This window comes from Chanos chanos, chromosome 6, assembly GCF_902362185.1.
Source record: "Chanos chanos chromosome 6, fChaCha1.1, whole genome shotgun sequence".
In the NCBI taxonomy this organism is placed as follows: Eukaryota; Metazoa; Chordata; class Actinopteri; order Gonorynchiformes; family Chanidae; genus Chanos; species Chanos chanos.
The window spans coordinates 9,474,400-9,490,540 of NC_044500.1; the positions used below are offsets into that span (position 1 = coordinate 9,474,400).

General features: G+C 45.9%; 2 protein-coding genes across 2 annotated transcripts in view; one reads left to right on the forward strand and one right to left on the reverse strand.

The window, feature by feature from the left end:
• Positions 1-299: 299 nt before the first annotated feature.
• rhbdd1 (rhomboid domain containing 1) lies at positions 300-6,537 on the reverse strand. Its single transcript, XM_030777590.1, has 8 exons — positions 6,443-6,537; positions 4,579-4,731; positions 4,181-4,460; positions 3,775-3,907; positions 3,084-3,172; positions 2,592-2,648; positions 2,322-2,480; positions 300-1,173 (listed from the first exon to the last, which is right to left on the reverse strand). Exons 2-8 carry the CDS (start codon positions 4,729-4,731, stop codon positions 1,070-1,072), a joined length of 975 nt encoding a protein of 324 aa, XP_030633450.1. The 5' UTR covers positions 6,443-6,537; the 3' UTR covers positions 300-1,069.
• A 3,725-nt stretch (positions 6,538-10,262) lies between these two features.
• irs1 (insulin receptor substrate 1) overlaps positions 10,263-16,141 on the forward strand; it is a 16,024-nt gene continuing 10,145 nt past the window's right edge. Inside the window, exon 1 of the mRNA XM_030777830.1 lies at positions 10,263-13,545. Within this exon, the coding sequence (XP_030633690.1) occupies positions 10,263-13,545 (3,283 nt within the window). The remainder of the gene's footprint in view (positions 13,546-16,141) is intronic.

The following is a 16,141-nucleotide window of genomic DNA, read 5'->3' on the forward strand; positions in this document are numbered from 1 at the left end:
TAAACGGGTTTTAAAAAAAAAAGAAGAAGAAGAAAAAGAAAAAAAATGTATTGTCAGTTAAAAAATAAACTCTGAACAGGCAGCAGAAGTTGTCATACAAAGGTACTGGTTAACCCTCACAGTGCAATAAAGAAAAATCAAAAACCCTAAGTCACAGAGAATAAGATGTCACAGGCCTTAATCACAGAGCATATGAAGAATACAGATTTTTACAACACTCTACATTATATTCTTCCTGCTCTTCTCAGGCAGTATACCTTTTGCATTGGCTCGATCTGAACTAGAAAAGTACATCCGAAACTCATCCAATCAAGGCAACAGTTTAAAGATAGGCACCTTAGGCCCACAGCTGCCGATACATTACCAGTATTAGCGTCTGTCGTTTATAGTAAGGAAAATACTTAGAGTGTGGATAATAACTATGATCTTCGGAGCACAGAGATGAAGTGAAGCTAATGTTACCCTAACTTATTTTCTTTTCTAAGTGTCTGTCGTCGGGATGTGTACTCTCTCTATATAGAAGTGAACTTAACCTGGAGATCTCCACGTGCTCCAACTGGACGCAGCCACGTAAGGGTTAAACAACATATTTAGTGCACGGTTGTGTGAATGCATAGCATCGCTATAATAACTGCCATAATAAATAGATAAGAGGAAATGTAACACTTAACTAACATAAACATGCCCTAAAATTTTAAATACTTTACAAAAAAAGGTAAAAGTGCCACAAATTTTTTAAACTAGAATGATTCACCTAAGGTTGGTTTAAGGCAGCTAGTGTAAGACTGCTGAACAAAGCACATTTTCTAGGTAAGTCCTTTGGCACTTGCTGTGGAGATACATATTTGACACCCTTTAGGATCATAAGAATTTACATCAACATGGAATCTTGGGACCAAGAAGACCAAGAATGGAATCTTGGGGAAACTACTGATGACCTCATAATGACACTCCATTCCGCAACTTAATGGAAGACACTGTATTATTCTTTCCTTCTCCTGAATGGTTGGTTTACACATTCAGTGACATTCAGTGCTGAGTCAGTACTGTCTCTGTTTTAAGAGTTCGCTCAGCGATCGAATCTCTGTAGTCGTCTCTGGCGTACTTCATCTGCGATTGGGTCAGGGGACACGTTAAAACCATATGCTGGTCTGTTCTGTCTTGTGGAGCCCCCTACAGTACACAAACATGAACAAAATGTCAAGACAAAAAAAACCTTTCAGAGAATCTATCACTGTGCTCACAAAATAAGTCAGGATTACTTTAAACAAAATAAATGTATGAACATATTTCACGATACTGATTTCTTTCAAGCATAGTCATAAACACACAACAGATTTTTTTATACAAAAACTACGACATTTCAGTAAACAAATATCGCACACGGTTGAATAAGACAAACAGTGAGTTTAGACGTGAAAATTTGGGGCTAGTGCTGCACTGCCAGGTTTGAGGAAAATAACCAAACTGGTAGAATTGGAGATAATTCCACCATTAGAGCACTAGGTGGCAGAAGACGCACACTAAACATTTCCGTGTAAGGCTTTTTGCGTGTAACCCTGTATTCACACCGGGAGCGGCGAGAGCGGCGGAAAGCCATTCGTTTTCTACGTGAGTCAGCCTCTCTCAGCGGCGAGCAGCGGCGAGCAGCAGCGCGACCGTTGGCGGCAAGTCTTGGGCGCCGGAATAAAGCTGATGTCTGGGCAACTTTATGGCGGCGAGCTATGGCGCGTTTCAACGGCAACCAATCGGAAGTTTAGAAGTGCTCCGCTTTGGAGAATTTAGAGAACAACATTAGTTCCCAAGCACAATGGAGGAGAGGTTGATAAATTGCCATGGGGGGTTTTCGATTCCTTACCTTCACGTTTAAAACATATCATGAGGTTAACTTATACCCTACTTGTGGTCAGTTGGCACAAAGATACCAGTGGACATGTTTATTTGCTTTGCAGCCCCTTTAAATATAGTTCGCAAGACCAAGACCAAGCATTCCGAACTAACTTGTAGCTGCCTACTTCATCTACGTCGGAACATCTGGCTCGGCAGCCAGAGCGAATTTTGACGGTCTCACCGCTCTTGGTGTGAATGCAGGGGTAAGGCCACTAATCAGCCTGATGCTGACTGTCCTTAATACGTCAACACTACTTCATCCTACAGAAACATCCTACCCGAATCTCAAAAGTGAGCGAAAAAAAAAAAAAAGCCAAAAAAAAAAAAAAGAAAGAAAAACAAGTCTAGCACTTATAAGCGCATTGTTTACGACTGGTCTTTTTTGCTCTGTGTTTTAGCAGGGGAGGGGGTGGGGGGGCAATATCTCTGACCTCTGTCATTCAGGCTAGCTCGAATAGCAGCCTCAAACTGCTCCTCCTCAGACAGGCCTGCTGTGTAGGGGTGCTGGGGGGGTGCGCTTGCCCGGTGGGGGGTGTAAGAGCCTTGTCTGTAGCCACCTGGTGGGTGTTGGTCCCCATATCCACTGTATCCTGCACAAGCATGAAACACACACGCACATTTGTATGCAAGCTCACACAAATACATTAAGAGGCTATTCCTAATGACTTCACATTTTAGGGCACACAGGTAAAAGTACTTACCAGAGGAATAGTAATGTGTGTTTTGCCTCTGGCTATATCCATTAGATGTCAATAAGCCTTTGTGAACAGAAACAAAATGTGTTTTCCTTAGCGTTTGCAGAATGTACACAAGACAGACTCCATTATACCGGCCTGGGAGCACCTATCATGAATTTCTGTGTCTCAAACACATGTGCGCGCGCACATTCACACACACGCATACACACCAGGCAAAAACACCCACATGAAAATGCATGCACACAGCACATATGGTCCATCAAAGAAACAAAACAGGGTCAAACACACACACACACACCACACACATGCACATACACACACACACACACATGCACACGCACACACACACATAGCCAAGGGATTCATGCTGACACTTGCACATCTGTTCATCAAAGGGACAAAACAGATCAAAACAGATTCAGACCCACTCCAACATGTCTCCATCACACTCACACACACAAACACACACACACACACACACACAGTTGTCTATACCTGCACAAGTTTTCATGAGAGTCTTCAGGGGCCCAGAAGTATAAAGAAGCCCAACAAGGATGCCTGCCAGGTGACCTACAAAAGAGGTCCTGTAAGAGAGGAAAAGACTGTGTCAGTGTGTGTGTGTGTGTGTGAGAGTAAATCCACACCTGCTGGGCCTATACAGCTTTAAACACCATCACACACCATGAAAGCGGTGATTATGTACATGCACACACAGATGCACAGTGTTCTCACTGGAAAAACACTATAATTACAGACACACACTTACAATAATTACAGCTCCCCAAGGGACACTCATACTGCAACTATCACTATTATCTGTCTGACAATCCTTCTCTTTCTTTCTTTCTTTCTTTCTTTCTTTCTTTCTCTCTCTCTCTCTTTACTCTCTCTCTCTCTCTCTCTCTCTCTAAAACCCACCCGCATAACAATACAAACAATTTGAAACATATATTATGCTAGTGTGATAAGCGATCATATAACATCAGAAACGCATTCAAAGAAAAACATACTATAATATTTCTCACAATTATCTAATAGTGTTTCATACTGATTTCTATAATACTTAATTATTAATATACTTCAGGCCACGCCTATAAGAACCAATTGTTGGAGCACAGATAAAAGTGTGTGTGAGTGTGTGTGTGTGTGTGTGTGTGTGTGTGTGTGTATGCTGAGCTGAACTAACCCTGGATTCATAATGTGGATCAGCACCAGTTCTACCCAGCAGGCATAGCGATTGGCCACAGGCAATCCCATGATGTAGTTGACTCCGCCTGGATTGTAATGATTATTCACCACCTTCAGGCCAAACAGCACTCCTGAAAAGGCACAGCAACCGATAGCAACCCGCTGTAATTCACGACAAGCAAAATTTGACCCTCAAAGTTTTGTCTCAAAGGAAAACAAGAGGAACTGAAATAACACCATGCAAAGGAGGGAGGGCTGAAGAACTGGGTTGAGAAACATTGGTGTAAGTAAGAGATGAATCTATAATCCTAAATTTAAATTCCTTTAAATTCCAAACGCCCACGTGCACATTATCAGACACACACACACACACACATACACACACAACATTCTCACATGTTTACCTGAGAAGCCAACAGCACATTGCATGCTATATGAAGAATCATCCATAAATTCTGAAAGCCCCGTCTCCAGGAGAAGGTAAACCACTCCTGTGAGTAGAGAGAAGACTGACAGCAGGTAGGCAAACCAGGCCCCGCCCAGCCTTCTCTCCAGCTGAATTCCTTTCCAAAGGAAAGAGGCCATGTTAAAGTAGAGGTGCCAGTCATCCACATGGTGGACAGGGGAGAGAAAGAGGCGACGCCAGTCGCCATACCAGTAAGCCTGTTGCACGCTCACGCATGTCTGAATACAGAACAGAAAGTGAACATTTATTCATCACCCACAATCAACTTCCATTTTACATGCAATATTATGCACATATTCTATGTGTGTGTATGTGTGTGTGTTTGAATACACATGCCTGTAGGAGTGGTTTGAGAGGAAACAAATAGAGGTAGACATTCAGGCCAAGTGTTGCTAAGGTAACAGGGGGGATGTTGTCCAGGCCCACTTGGAACACCTGGGAGGCCAACAGGAGGAGGGCAAGATTAGACCCCCTATTCCTGTTCCTCATCTGAAAGACAGACAAACACAGGCAGACACAGTCTTAACACATAAGCACGGACTACTTGCGCTGTAGCATTCGCTCTTGGTATTTTCCAACAGACGGAAACAAACACATCTGGACGTGCACACCAAAACACTCTCTCTCACATACGCACACACATACGCACACACATATACACACGCGCGGAGGGAGAGAGAAACACTCAAAGTATGCATTGCTACAAAGGGATGTCCCAGGCACGTGCGGAGGCTGGGAAGTCTGTTTACAGCTGTTGAAATCCAGTTTAAAAAGTTCAGTGCATTCATCGGGAATTCCTCCGCTGACCTTGTCAGCATTCAGTCTAATGTTGCGGGGATTCAGTGGGAAAATGGGACAGGCAGAGCATTGTTCCGCTGACTTCCCAAACACGCCAGCGCTACTTGAATGGATAAATTTTCGGCTCAACGTCTGAAACGGTTCATTGTGCCCGACGCAGGCTGGCACGTGCCAACAGAACCACTGAAACCCATGCAGGGCATGAATAGGGCAGAGGGCAGAGAGGGCAACTGACGATCTGAAACAGTATGTGTCAGCAGCATACAACGTATGGTCTCACGCGATGAAAACGCACAATTACATATTTACGAAACACACGGACACATCACACAGCAATGCTGAAAAGCGCCCTACAAACGGGAGGATACAGGAAGACGCAAACACGCATGCACATATTGAATGCACACATTTTATCCACGCGAAAATTGTGAATTGTCTGCTCAAGGCCAAGTATGAAAGGAATGCACCAATTAAGCAAAATTCTCGTCAGCGCTGACCGCAGAATGCATTGCCCTTATATGCGGGCAGAGGTCGGTATCCTGCGCGCTGCATATCTCCTCAGATCTTTATGCACGTGCCTGAGATTTGCCATAAACGGAATTTAATCAAACACATTTTTTCCTTTGAGTGACACATTTCTGATGGTTTAATTTGCACATCAATCAAGCATGTTTAAAAGGGTGCACTGTGTGAGTGATCTGACAAGGATTCTTGGTTTGAGTGGAGCCCCATTAACATGGCCTAGGCCTATATTTCAAAAGCGAAATAGACAATAGATTTATATTTGCTGGCGCTAAAATGGTAACCTATAGCTATATATGTTCAGTGCCTACACTGGAAGTTTTTCGTAATCTCCTCAACCTAAACACGATGTGTCTCTGCAGGGGGTCGCAATCTGTCACTGTCTTTAGCCCTCCATAAATGTTCACCATCTGTCCAACTATGTCTCGTATACGCCTCCTCCAGGAAAACACACACAAGAAGATCATAGAATTAAACTGTCTAAACAGGCTTAGTTTTAGGGGGCCATTTATAAAACCTCTTCTTGGAGAATTCTGTTCCCAGGAGTAGCGTTGCCTCAAACAGGAAGAACAGAAATAGTAAATCGAAAGCAAGGTAAAGAAAGAAATTGGGACTTAAAACATTTTCACAGAGATATCTAATGTGTGAAAAGACAAACCAGCAATACCAAGTGAGTTATTATACGTGACCTCGCTCTCAGACACGGCATTTAAATTAATTATGTGACAGGCTGAATCTACTTTATATACCTCGTGGCTGTCACTATCACAGCTCTTGCTAATATCGACCAGGCACAAGCGTCTTGCCTAAAATTACTGAAAACTTAACGATTTTCTAAAAAGACGTACATTAATTGCTGTAAAAACAATATGCTTTCTACCTTAGTCAGCTGAGTGGATGAAAGTCGCGGAGTTTCTGAAACTTCCGGGTACCTTCAGTTATCTTCAGTTTTTCTGACAAAAAGACCTGGACCCAAATCGGTTCTCTCGCTTCCAATCTCTACTGCTGAGACCACACATACCTCATACTCCAATAAATATCGGTATGTTTTGGACACGTCAGATTAAACTTTCGTTTCTCGTAGTTTCATCACCTTTCGGAAGTAAACAAAGTGTTCGCCACGGTCATGTGACATTTATGCGGAAGCGTGTAGTTTTCAACGTAGTTGTTCTGTAGTCCTTGCTCTACGAGAACAGAATGGTAACTTCGAGAACTGTGAATATTGACCAAAGGTTCCTAGATTCATTTCTAGGTACTTTTTAATTAAAATACTGTTTAATTTCTGTCAGTTATTCCCATAATTTATGGTAATCTTTGGACCCAACCAAAAATGAGATTACAGGGTGAGTTTTTTCAGTAGACCCTACAGGTCTTGGATACAATTGCTACGGGAAAAATGGCTCTCCATATCTCAGACCTGCTTTTAGATAAATTCTCTGTCTGACTTCTCATGAATGCACAGTTTTGTTCAGACCTCAACGTCATTACCAGCTGCCTCATTTGATGTAATGATGGATTTATTTGTCTGCATTTGTTAGAGAACCACTGAAAGCACAAGATGATTTGCATCAGTGTCAAAATAAAGCAACGCTGTGTTACGTAAGATAGATACCTTATAAACAAAATAAGACATTAAGTATTGATGTTGCATAGAGAAAAATGAATATGATACATACAGTTACAAAATTATACTTTTGTTCTAATAATTTTGCTCAGGTACACTAAGATATCTCTTCAGATACGCAAATCTGTTTATTGTTTACATGAAAATGTCAGAAACAAATATTAGTGTGTGTGTGTATATATATGTATAGTAGGAAATAATATCAGGTGAAAATAAATGGGAAATAATATCTTATTTTTAAATGTTCTTCCACATATTCATACACATTTATGAATGAGATATGTCGTGTCTTTCTGATGTTGGAAGAGTACAACTTGAATGTCAGAAGGCATTCAGTAAATGTTTGTGTGTGTGTGTGTGTGTGTGTGTGTGTGAGGAGCAACAGGGAAGATTTAAGTGGAGAGTGGGGGATAAAAATATGAGCAAAGGGGTGCAAATGATGTGAACAGACGAGGCAGCGTCTGTGTTTTGTTTCGTGTTGCTACAGCAACGGTTGTTCAGGCGGCCTGCACGTAGTCAGGTCTGCAGACGCTGCAGATATGAAAGGACTCCTCGGGGCCCGGAGCAAAGAGAGCCTAAGAAACCTGTGGCCACCTAATGAATTAGGGTATGACATCACCACAGTACCACATCTGTGGCGGGTCTGTTATAAACATATTAAAAAGGCATATTGTGTGTGTGTGTGTGTGTGTGTGTGTGTGTGTGAGATAGAGAGAGAGAGCGAGAGCAAGAGAGAGAGAGAGAGAGAGAGAGAGAAAGAGGGGGGGGGGGGTTCAAGCGTGCAGAGGGTGTGTGTGTGTGTGTGTGTGTGTTGTTAGCTGTACTCAGTGAACTCGACTGACTGTGATGTCAGTGGCTGTAAGAGTGCCTGTGGGCCTGGTGCTCCCTCCTCCTCCTCCTTCTCCTCCCTGTGCAGCGCTGAGCCATCGTCTCTGTCAGGGAGGATTACATCTGCGCTGTACATTCTGTGAGAACATCAGGACAAGCGTTATGGGGGGAGGGATCATGGGGAAGGGCGGGGCACGCGGGGGGGGGGGGGGGGGGGGGTTGTTCACACTGTGCTGGGATTTATTCAACAATCCCTCGACAGCAGAGACCATTTACCTCTGATCAGATAAGATGGGTAAGAGATACACAGAGAAGAAACAGAATGCAGGAGAGAATGACCATTGGAAAAATAGATAGATAGATAGATAGATAGATAGATAGATAGATAGATAGATAGATAGATAGATAGATAGATAGATAGATAGATAGATAGATAGATAGATAGATAGAGAGGTTGATTGGTTTTGTCAAGGTAAAATGTTCCTGAACCCCTAATTATCATATAATGAGGTGTATCACCCTATGTGACAGAGGATAATCTGATAACTTGTAAATACATTTAGATAAGAAGTTGGACATTGTCTGTATCTGTGGATTATGACAATGAGAAGACTGACAGCATTAAAGGATTGTGATTCTGTTTAGTCCCGCTGTTTTCCAAAAATTAGATGTGATTTACACGCAGGGAAAAGATCAGCGCAAAGGCAAAAATATCAGACGCGCTGATCACAGTAGTAAGGTGGTATTTTCTAGCTATAATTCGCGTAGCGTCTTACCCGGTATTGAATTCGCGAAACACTAGGCGGCAGCGTTGATCAACTATTGGCCCTAGGAGAGAAATACTGAATTTGACCCCGATTACATGAACCCATTGGCCGCTTCGAGTCTCTCTGTTGTGAATATGATTAAAGTACCTTTAAAACAAGTAATCCGATTTCTGACATGAATTCAAACTTTTCTGCAGTACCTTGGCGTGCTACACAGAATCAGCACCTTGAGGGTAATCGCTCAAAATAACTTAGCAAAATTTTAAATTATGAATATTTCAAAATGAACAAAAGCGGTATTAATGTGAATGTAAATATCTTATGTTCAACTACTCATAACTGAAAGCTATCCAGCTGGCGCAAATGATTCTTAGCATTAAAGAACCCCTAAAAGCATGACAGGAAGGCAAAGCTCTATTTCTCAGAATTAGACTTGTCTTAATCTGCTCGTCTGATTATCTAAGAGAACTATAATCACCCTAGGATAGGTATTTCATCGGTAAGCCACACCTCTGAAAGTAAAACGGCTGAGATTTACAACTCAACGTTTATAAATAACACGCCTGTATAATTGCATTGCGTCTGTGCTTTTTACTACGCCTACAGCTACATCTAACTTTCAAAGGGTTCCTCTTGGGTTGTTCATAAGATTGCTGCAACGTCTGACCAACCAGAGTATTGGAGAGAGCCAATCGTTGTTTATGGGCGGGCTCTTGCCTTGTATTGTGACAAAACTAGGTTGTAATTCCCGTTCGAACGGTCCACGCATCGAAGCGTCACGTGTTCGTCTCCTTTAGAGCAGAGCTGGAATCGGCTCGCGGGATTGTAGCAACCCCCATACAAACACAGACACGGTGCCTTGTTTTGGTTTCTGCTGGATTCATACACCGACGAAACCGGGGGAAAAGTTAGCATGGAGTTTTCTCGTTCCGTACGTTGTGTGGACATATATCCCATGATGCGCCTTTGGATGCATTCATTGTAACCATTTTACAGAGTGCAGTTTTGGGATTTGCAACCCAGTGGACGGGATAAAGCAGGTTGCTCGCGAGGCTAAATGGGGTCGTACGCTGACTGTGCTTGTTTTGATAGTGCATTTGGAACTCCGGACTGAGAGGAGAGTTCTCTCCTCACACTATACTCTGGCACTTCCCAATATTGGAATTAGCGATCTGAGAGTTAAGTGTTTTCATTTTTAATACTTAATCAATGATCAAAATGATTTCTAAAGAATCCAACTGTACTGAAGGCACCAAGCGGCTTCGTCTGCGCTTGTTTTGGCACAGTGCGATTAGCTTGGATAGCTAATTGAAGCGGTTGTCTTAGCAAAATACGCTTAGAAAGTAAAGCCACGCAAATAACTTTTCTGTCAATGGGAAGATTGTTTCATTGAATTTCATCGGTCCTGTTTCCAGTGTTTTGGCAAAGAATTCATGCAAAATTCAAACAATTAAGAACATAATTATATTTTTTTTTCAAAAATGGCAAGTCCGACTACAGAGCAGGGTTGTTTTTCGGACGTGAGAAAGGTGGGTTATTTAAGGAAACCCAAAAGCATGCACAAAAGGTTTTTTGTCCTGCGAGTTGCGAGTGCTGCAGGACCGGCCAGATTGGAGTACTATGAGAACGAGAAAAAATGGAGGCACAAGTCTGGAGCTCCAAAAAGGTCAATCCCACTGGAGAGCTGCTTTAATATCAACAAAAGAGCAGATTCAAAAAACAAATACCTTGTAGCTCTTTACACCAAGGATGAATACTTTGCAATCGCGGCAGATAACGAGCTCGAGCAGGACACATGGTACCAAGCTCTCGTGGACCTCCACAACCGAGGTAAGGTCCACGAAAGCACTGGGAGCAATGGAATGGGGGAAGATAATTACGGCGAGGTTACGCCGGGACCTGCCTTCAAAGAAGTCTGGCAAGTTATTTTGAAACCAAAGGGGCTTGGACAAACAAAAAACTTAATTGGAGTTTACAGATTGTGCCTGACAAATAAAACGATAAGTTTTGTGAAACTTAACTCCGATGCAGCCGCAGTGGTGCTGCAGTTGATGAACATCAGAAGATGTGGTCACTCAGAAAATTTCTTTTTCATTGAAGTGGGAAGGTCTGCTGTCACGGGACCGGGTGAGTTCTGGATGCAGGTTGATGATTCTGTGGTCGCTCAGAACATGCATGAGACGATTTTAGAAGCAATGAAAGCCATGAGCGAGGAGTTTCGGCCACGCAGCAAAAGCCAGTCTTCCTCAAACTGTTCCAACCCTATATTAGTGCCTGTGAGAAGACACCACCATAACAACCCACCACCTAGTCAAGTTGGGCTAGGCAGGCGGTCACGGGCAGAGAGTGTCACAGCCACCTCTCCTGCTGGTCCTGGGAAACACAGCCACTCTTTCAGAATGAGGGCTTCCAGTGATGGAGAAGGGACCATGTCCAGGCCAGCTTCCGTAGATGGGAGCCCCAGCAGCCCCAGTGCAGCACGCCCCCAGTCACACAGACACAGGGGGGGCTCCAGGCTCCATCCTCCGCTTAACCACAGCAGATCCATCCCCATGCCCTCCTCCCGCTGTTCCCCTTCGACCATCAGTCCCGTGAGCCTGTCCTCCAGCAGCACCAGCGGGCATGGGTCCACCTCAGACTGTCTCTTCCCGCGACGCTCCAGTGCCTCTATTTCTGGCTCCCCGAGCGACGGTGGATTCATCTCCTCTGACGAGTACGGATCTAGCCCCTGTGATTTTAGGAGCTCCTTCCGTAGCGTGACTCCAGACTCTCTCGGGCACACGCCGCCAGCCAGGGAAGAGGAGCTGAATAACTATATTTGCATGGCTAAGCCCGGCTCGCTGCCTGGAGGTGGGAGCCATTCACGGAGTCATTCGCGAGGCACGCCCTCTCGCCTGGAGGAGCCTGAGCTTGAGAAATGCTTCCGAAAGCGGACACATTCCTCTGGCGCCTCCCCTCCCACCGTGTGCCACCAGAAAACTCCCTCGCAGTCCTCTGCTGCTTCTCTGGAAGAATATACTGTTATGATGCCAGCCTGTCCACGCAGTCGCTCAGCTTCCTCTTCGTCCACCTATCGGCACTCGTTCATGCCCACCCATTCATACCCGGAGGAGGGTCTTGATATCCCCCCAGTAGAGGGCAGCAGTGGGGCAAATCATAAAGATGATGGTTATATGCCAATGTCACCGGGCGTGGCCCCTGCTACGGCGACGGTCAAGAACGGTGACTACATGCCCATGAGCCCAAAGAGCGTCTCCGCCCCTCAGCAGATCATAAACCCTCGCCAGCACTCGCGCGTCGACTCCAACGGCTACATGATGATGTCACCGAGCGGCAGCTGCTCCCCAGACAGCACCGCGAATTACGGAAAGATCTGGACCAATGGCGTGAACCCCAAATTGTCGGTGGAGAGTACGGAAGGCAAGGTTTCGTCATGTGGCGATTACATGAACATGTCCCCGGCTAGCTGTTCCACCGTGGGCACCCCTCCTGACTGTTACTTCAACCCTGTCGAGGAGCCGTCCAGGCCAACGTACGCTTACTTTTCTTTACCGCGTTCCTTCAAACATGCCCACAGGAAGCAGGACCAGAGCCCCTTGCGGCTGTCTCTGGGCTCCAGCCGGCTGGCCTATGCTGACTCCTCCTCATCCTCCGCTAGCAGCGATAGCCTTGGCGGCCAGGGCAACACCCAGACGCCTTCAGTTAGACCTAAAAGATCTGAAGTCAGCGGCAGACTAGCGCGACCAACGCGGCTATTGTTGGATTCCAACAAAGCCAGCACTCTGCCTCGAGCGCGCGAGAACCCCTTTCCACCCGAGCCTAAGAGTCCAGGGGAGTACGTCAACATCGAGTTCAACGATAAGACGTTTTCGGCGAGTCTCGCGTCACTCTACTCTCCGGTGTTCGCAGGAAACGGGTCAGAGAGCCAGCCGGGGCTCTCGTCTTCTGATTACATGAACATGCAGCTGGGGTCTCAGGACCAGGGGCCTAGCTGTGTAATACAGGCTGCGTCTTCCTGCACGGATTATGCCATTGTCGACTCTGCAAGCTCTGCATCCTCCCCCCCTCTGCCCTGCAAGAGCATTCAAGAGCGAGACTACATAAGCATGAAACTGGGTGATTCTTGCACGGGCTACGCAGATTCACAGATGATGCTCATAAACACTTCTTTACCAGACGCTGAGGCCCCTCCCTGCTCCGTGTCACCCAGTCACGATGTCTCGACGCTCGGTGGGGTCCCTGGGCGACCGGTTCTCATTGGTCCGTTGTCGGGCCTTAGCGCATTCACCAGAGTGAACTCCAGCCCGGGTCGGAACCAGGGTGCCAAAGTGATCCGGGCGGACCCCCAGGGCAGACGGCGGCACAGCTCTGAGACGTTTGCCTCCACGTCAACCAAAGGAGCCGTTGGTACGGCGACAACCTGTCAACCGGACGACGTCAAGCGTCATAGTTCTGCCTCTTTTGAAAATGTTTGGCTGAAGCCCGGAGAACCTGCTTCTTCTGCTGCTGCCACAGCAACCAATGGAAGGCGAGAAATTGCTTCTAATTCGGCTTCCAGCCTGGTCTGTCAAAGCCAGAATGGGCTGAACTACATTGATTTGGATCTGGCGCAGAACCATGAGCAGCATATGCCAGACTGGAGCCCATTCCAAGCCAGGCCTGTGGAGCTGGGCACAGGTGTTGGATCGGAGGAACTTAGTGCCTATGCCAGTATCAGCTTTCAGAAAGCAGACGAGACTAGAGGAAGCCTATCACACAGAGAAGGTAAGCCTCTGCCTCTGTCTGTGAAAGAGTGGTGTGTGTGTGTGTGTGTGTGTGTGTGTGTGAGAGAGAGAGAGTGAGTGAGAGAGTAAGAGATAGAGATAGCGGGTTACACTATCGGTGTGTGCACATGTGTCCATGCATGCATGCAAGTGTGTGTGTGAGTATGTGTATGTGTGTGTATATGAAGGGAAAAAAGGCGTCAACACCGTGTGTGTTCAGGTTTGCCCTGAGAACTCATTTGGGAATGTGCATGTCATGTTATTGTTTATAAAACAGCTCTCATTCATGTGTGAAGTTGAGCTTTGAGTGGAAAATCCCTTTTTGTAATGTAAGCGGGCAGCTGGGGGGGGGGGGGGTGTGTAAAGGATCCAGGCTAGTCTATCTCACTCTGCCTTGCTTTTAAGCTTGATTAATGTACATATTTGTGAATGGAGAGAAGGATTCGGCCTGCCTACGCTTGTCTCTAATGTGGCAGGAAAAAAAAAAAAAAAAACCCTGCAGAGGCATTTTTGTGTCAGAACGCAGCGCGCCTACTCTTTGAGCTGAGCTGTGTTTTTTTTTTTTTTTTTTTTTGCGTGGGAGTTTTTTTGCTTAAATAGTCTAAACCTTTGAGCTTAACGTATGAATCTGTTACAAATGTTCATTCTGCAGAGTGTTTTCACAACGCTCGAGTTTCTCTCTTTCTCTCTCTCTCTCTCTCTCTCTTTCTTTTCTTTTTGTTTTTTAACAAACGCACTGAAAGACAACTGTCAAGTGAGAAGAAAGTTAAAGATGTGTATAAATCCCTGAACAGTCATGCCCTGTTGAAGTCGGAGCGTTGACGTTCGCTCGTTTCTCTCTGTTCCCTGCACCTAGTACGTGGGGTTGGTTTTATTGTTATTTAAGGAGCAGAGGGGCAACCCTGAGAATTTTTTTTTTTTTTTTTTAAACGATGGAGACTCCAGAGCGGTCCAAACAAATTCCTCCTGGACACTACTGACAGAATAGACTGCTGAAAGACCTCATTGTTCTTGAGGGAACGTGATGCAATCGTGTAGCCTCTCTCTCCCTCCCTCTCTCTCTCTCTCAGTAAATATAGCCCCTACCTTCTGCCAGAATTAGAGAGAAAAGCCACATGAACTGAGGGAATCATCTTTTAATGCTTAAGTTCATTCAGAGAAAATCACATTCAGCGATGGAGTGACTGGGTTCAGATGTCAGGGCTGGTTTGATTTGATCATCAGATGGGGGTATTGGTATCTTTTTGTTTTGTTTTTTCTTTCTTTCCACTTTTTTTAAGGATTTTTTTTTTGGGGGGGGGGGGGGGTCATGCTTGTGAGTGGTTTTGTTTGTTTGTTTGTGTGTGCGTGCGTGCGCACAGCAGCGGGAAACATTTAATAATTTAAGTACATTGAGCACCCATGACTTGCCTACTAAGGAGCCCAGTGATAATGAGTGTGTGTGTGTGTGTGTGTGTGTTGGTCTCAAGGAGGCAAGGGTGAAGGCACAGGGGCTTCAGTGTTGCGTAACTCATGTTTTTGAGCCCCTGGGAAGAACTCTGTATGTGTGTGTACCCTTACGCGGACCCCCCGTGTACCTCAGCTCTCCCAGCTCGTGGGGGGGGGGGGTGCTGAGGGCCACGGAAGTGTCAGAAGCTGAGAGACGTGCGTTAAACATGCCCACCATGAACACAGTGTACTGTTTATACTCCTGATGTGGAGGCCCAGGGAGAGCGAGGAGGAGGAGGAGAGCGCGAGAGAGAGAGAGAGAGAGTGTGAGAGGAGGTGGGGGGGGGTTTGCATGTAGCAACAGGCCTCCTCGCTCTTTTCCGTGTGTTTTTGCATGTGCGTGTTTGTCATATGTTGAAAAAGTGAAGGGAGGGTATCAAGATTTCACCATGGCTTAAGCAGAGGGTACATTGTGCAAGAAAAGATGAGCACAAAGCAGTGAGATGGTGTATGTGTGTGGTGTGTGTGTGTGTGTTAAGAGATTTTTTTTCTATACAGGTTGACTTTCAGAGAGACAGCGTCAGAAGAGCATATGAGGTTGCTGAATTAGGAGTATTTTAAAAAAGCAAAACAAAACAAAAAAAACCAATGGACTTTTTGACAAACAGTAATTCACCACTAGATATCTGCCAATAAAGGGCATTTTTTTTCTCCCGCTGAGGAACTGTCTGGTGCGACCGCGGAGGTCGCATGGTTTTCTTCGTTGGCGTGGGCCCCGCGGTTTGATTGACAGGTCGCTCACCTGTCCGCCTAGGATGAGATCACCGATCTCATTCGCCGACTCTGGTGGGCGCATCTCCCGCCCCCCGCGCTCCCCTGCGCTGGCCGCCGGTCCGGCTGGTCTCCATGGCGACGCTGGTCGCCGAGTCGTTTTTTTTTCTCATGTCACAGTGGATTAAGAGGCCGCGGGGCTGAGGAGCCGGGAGCGACGCGTTGCCGGGCCTGGATTGGCTGACTGCGGGGTGGGATGGGGTGAGAGAGTTCTTTGGTGGGCTGGCTTACAGTGAGACGACTCTAAAGACCGCCCCCCCCCCCCCCCCCCCCCCCCCCCCCCCCCAAACCCTGCTCTGCCGCTGGGATCCCCCCTTTATAGCGCCCCCTCTCTGCCA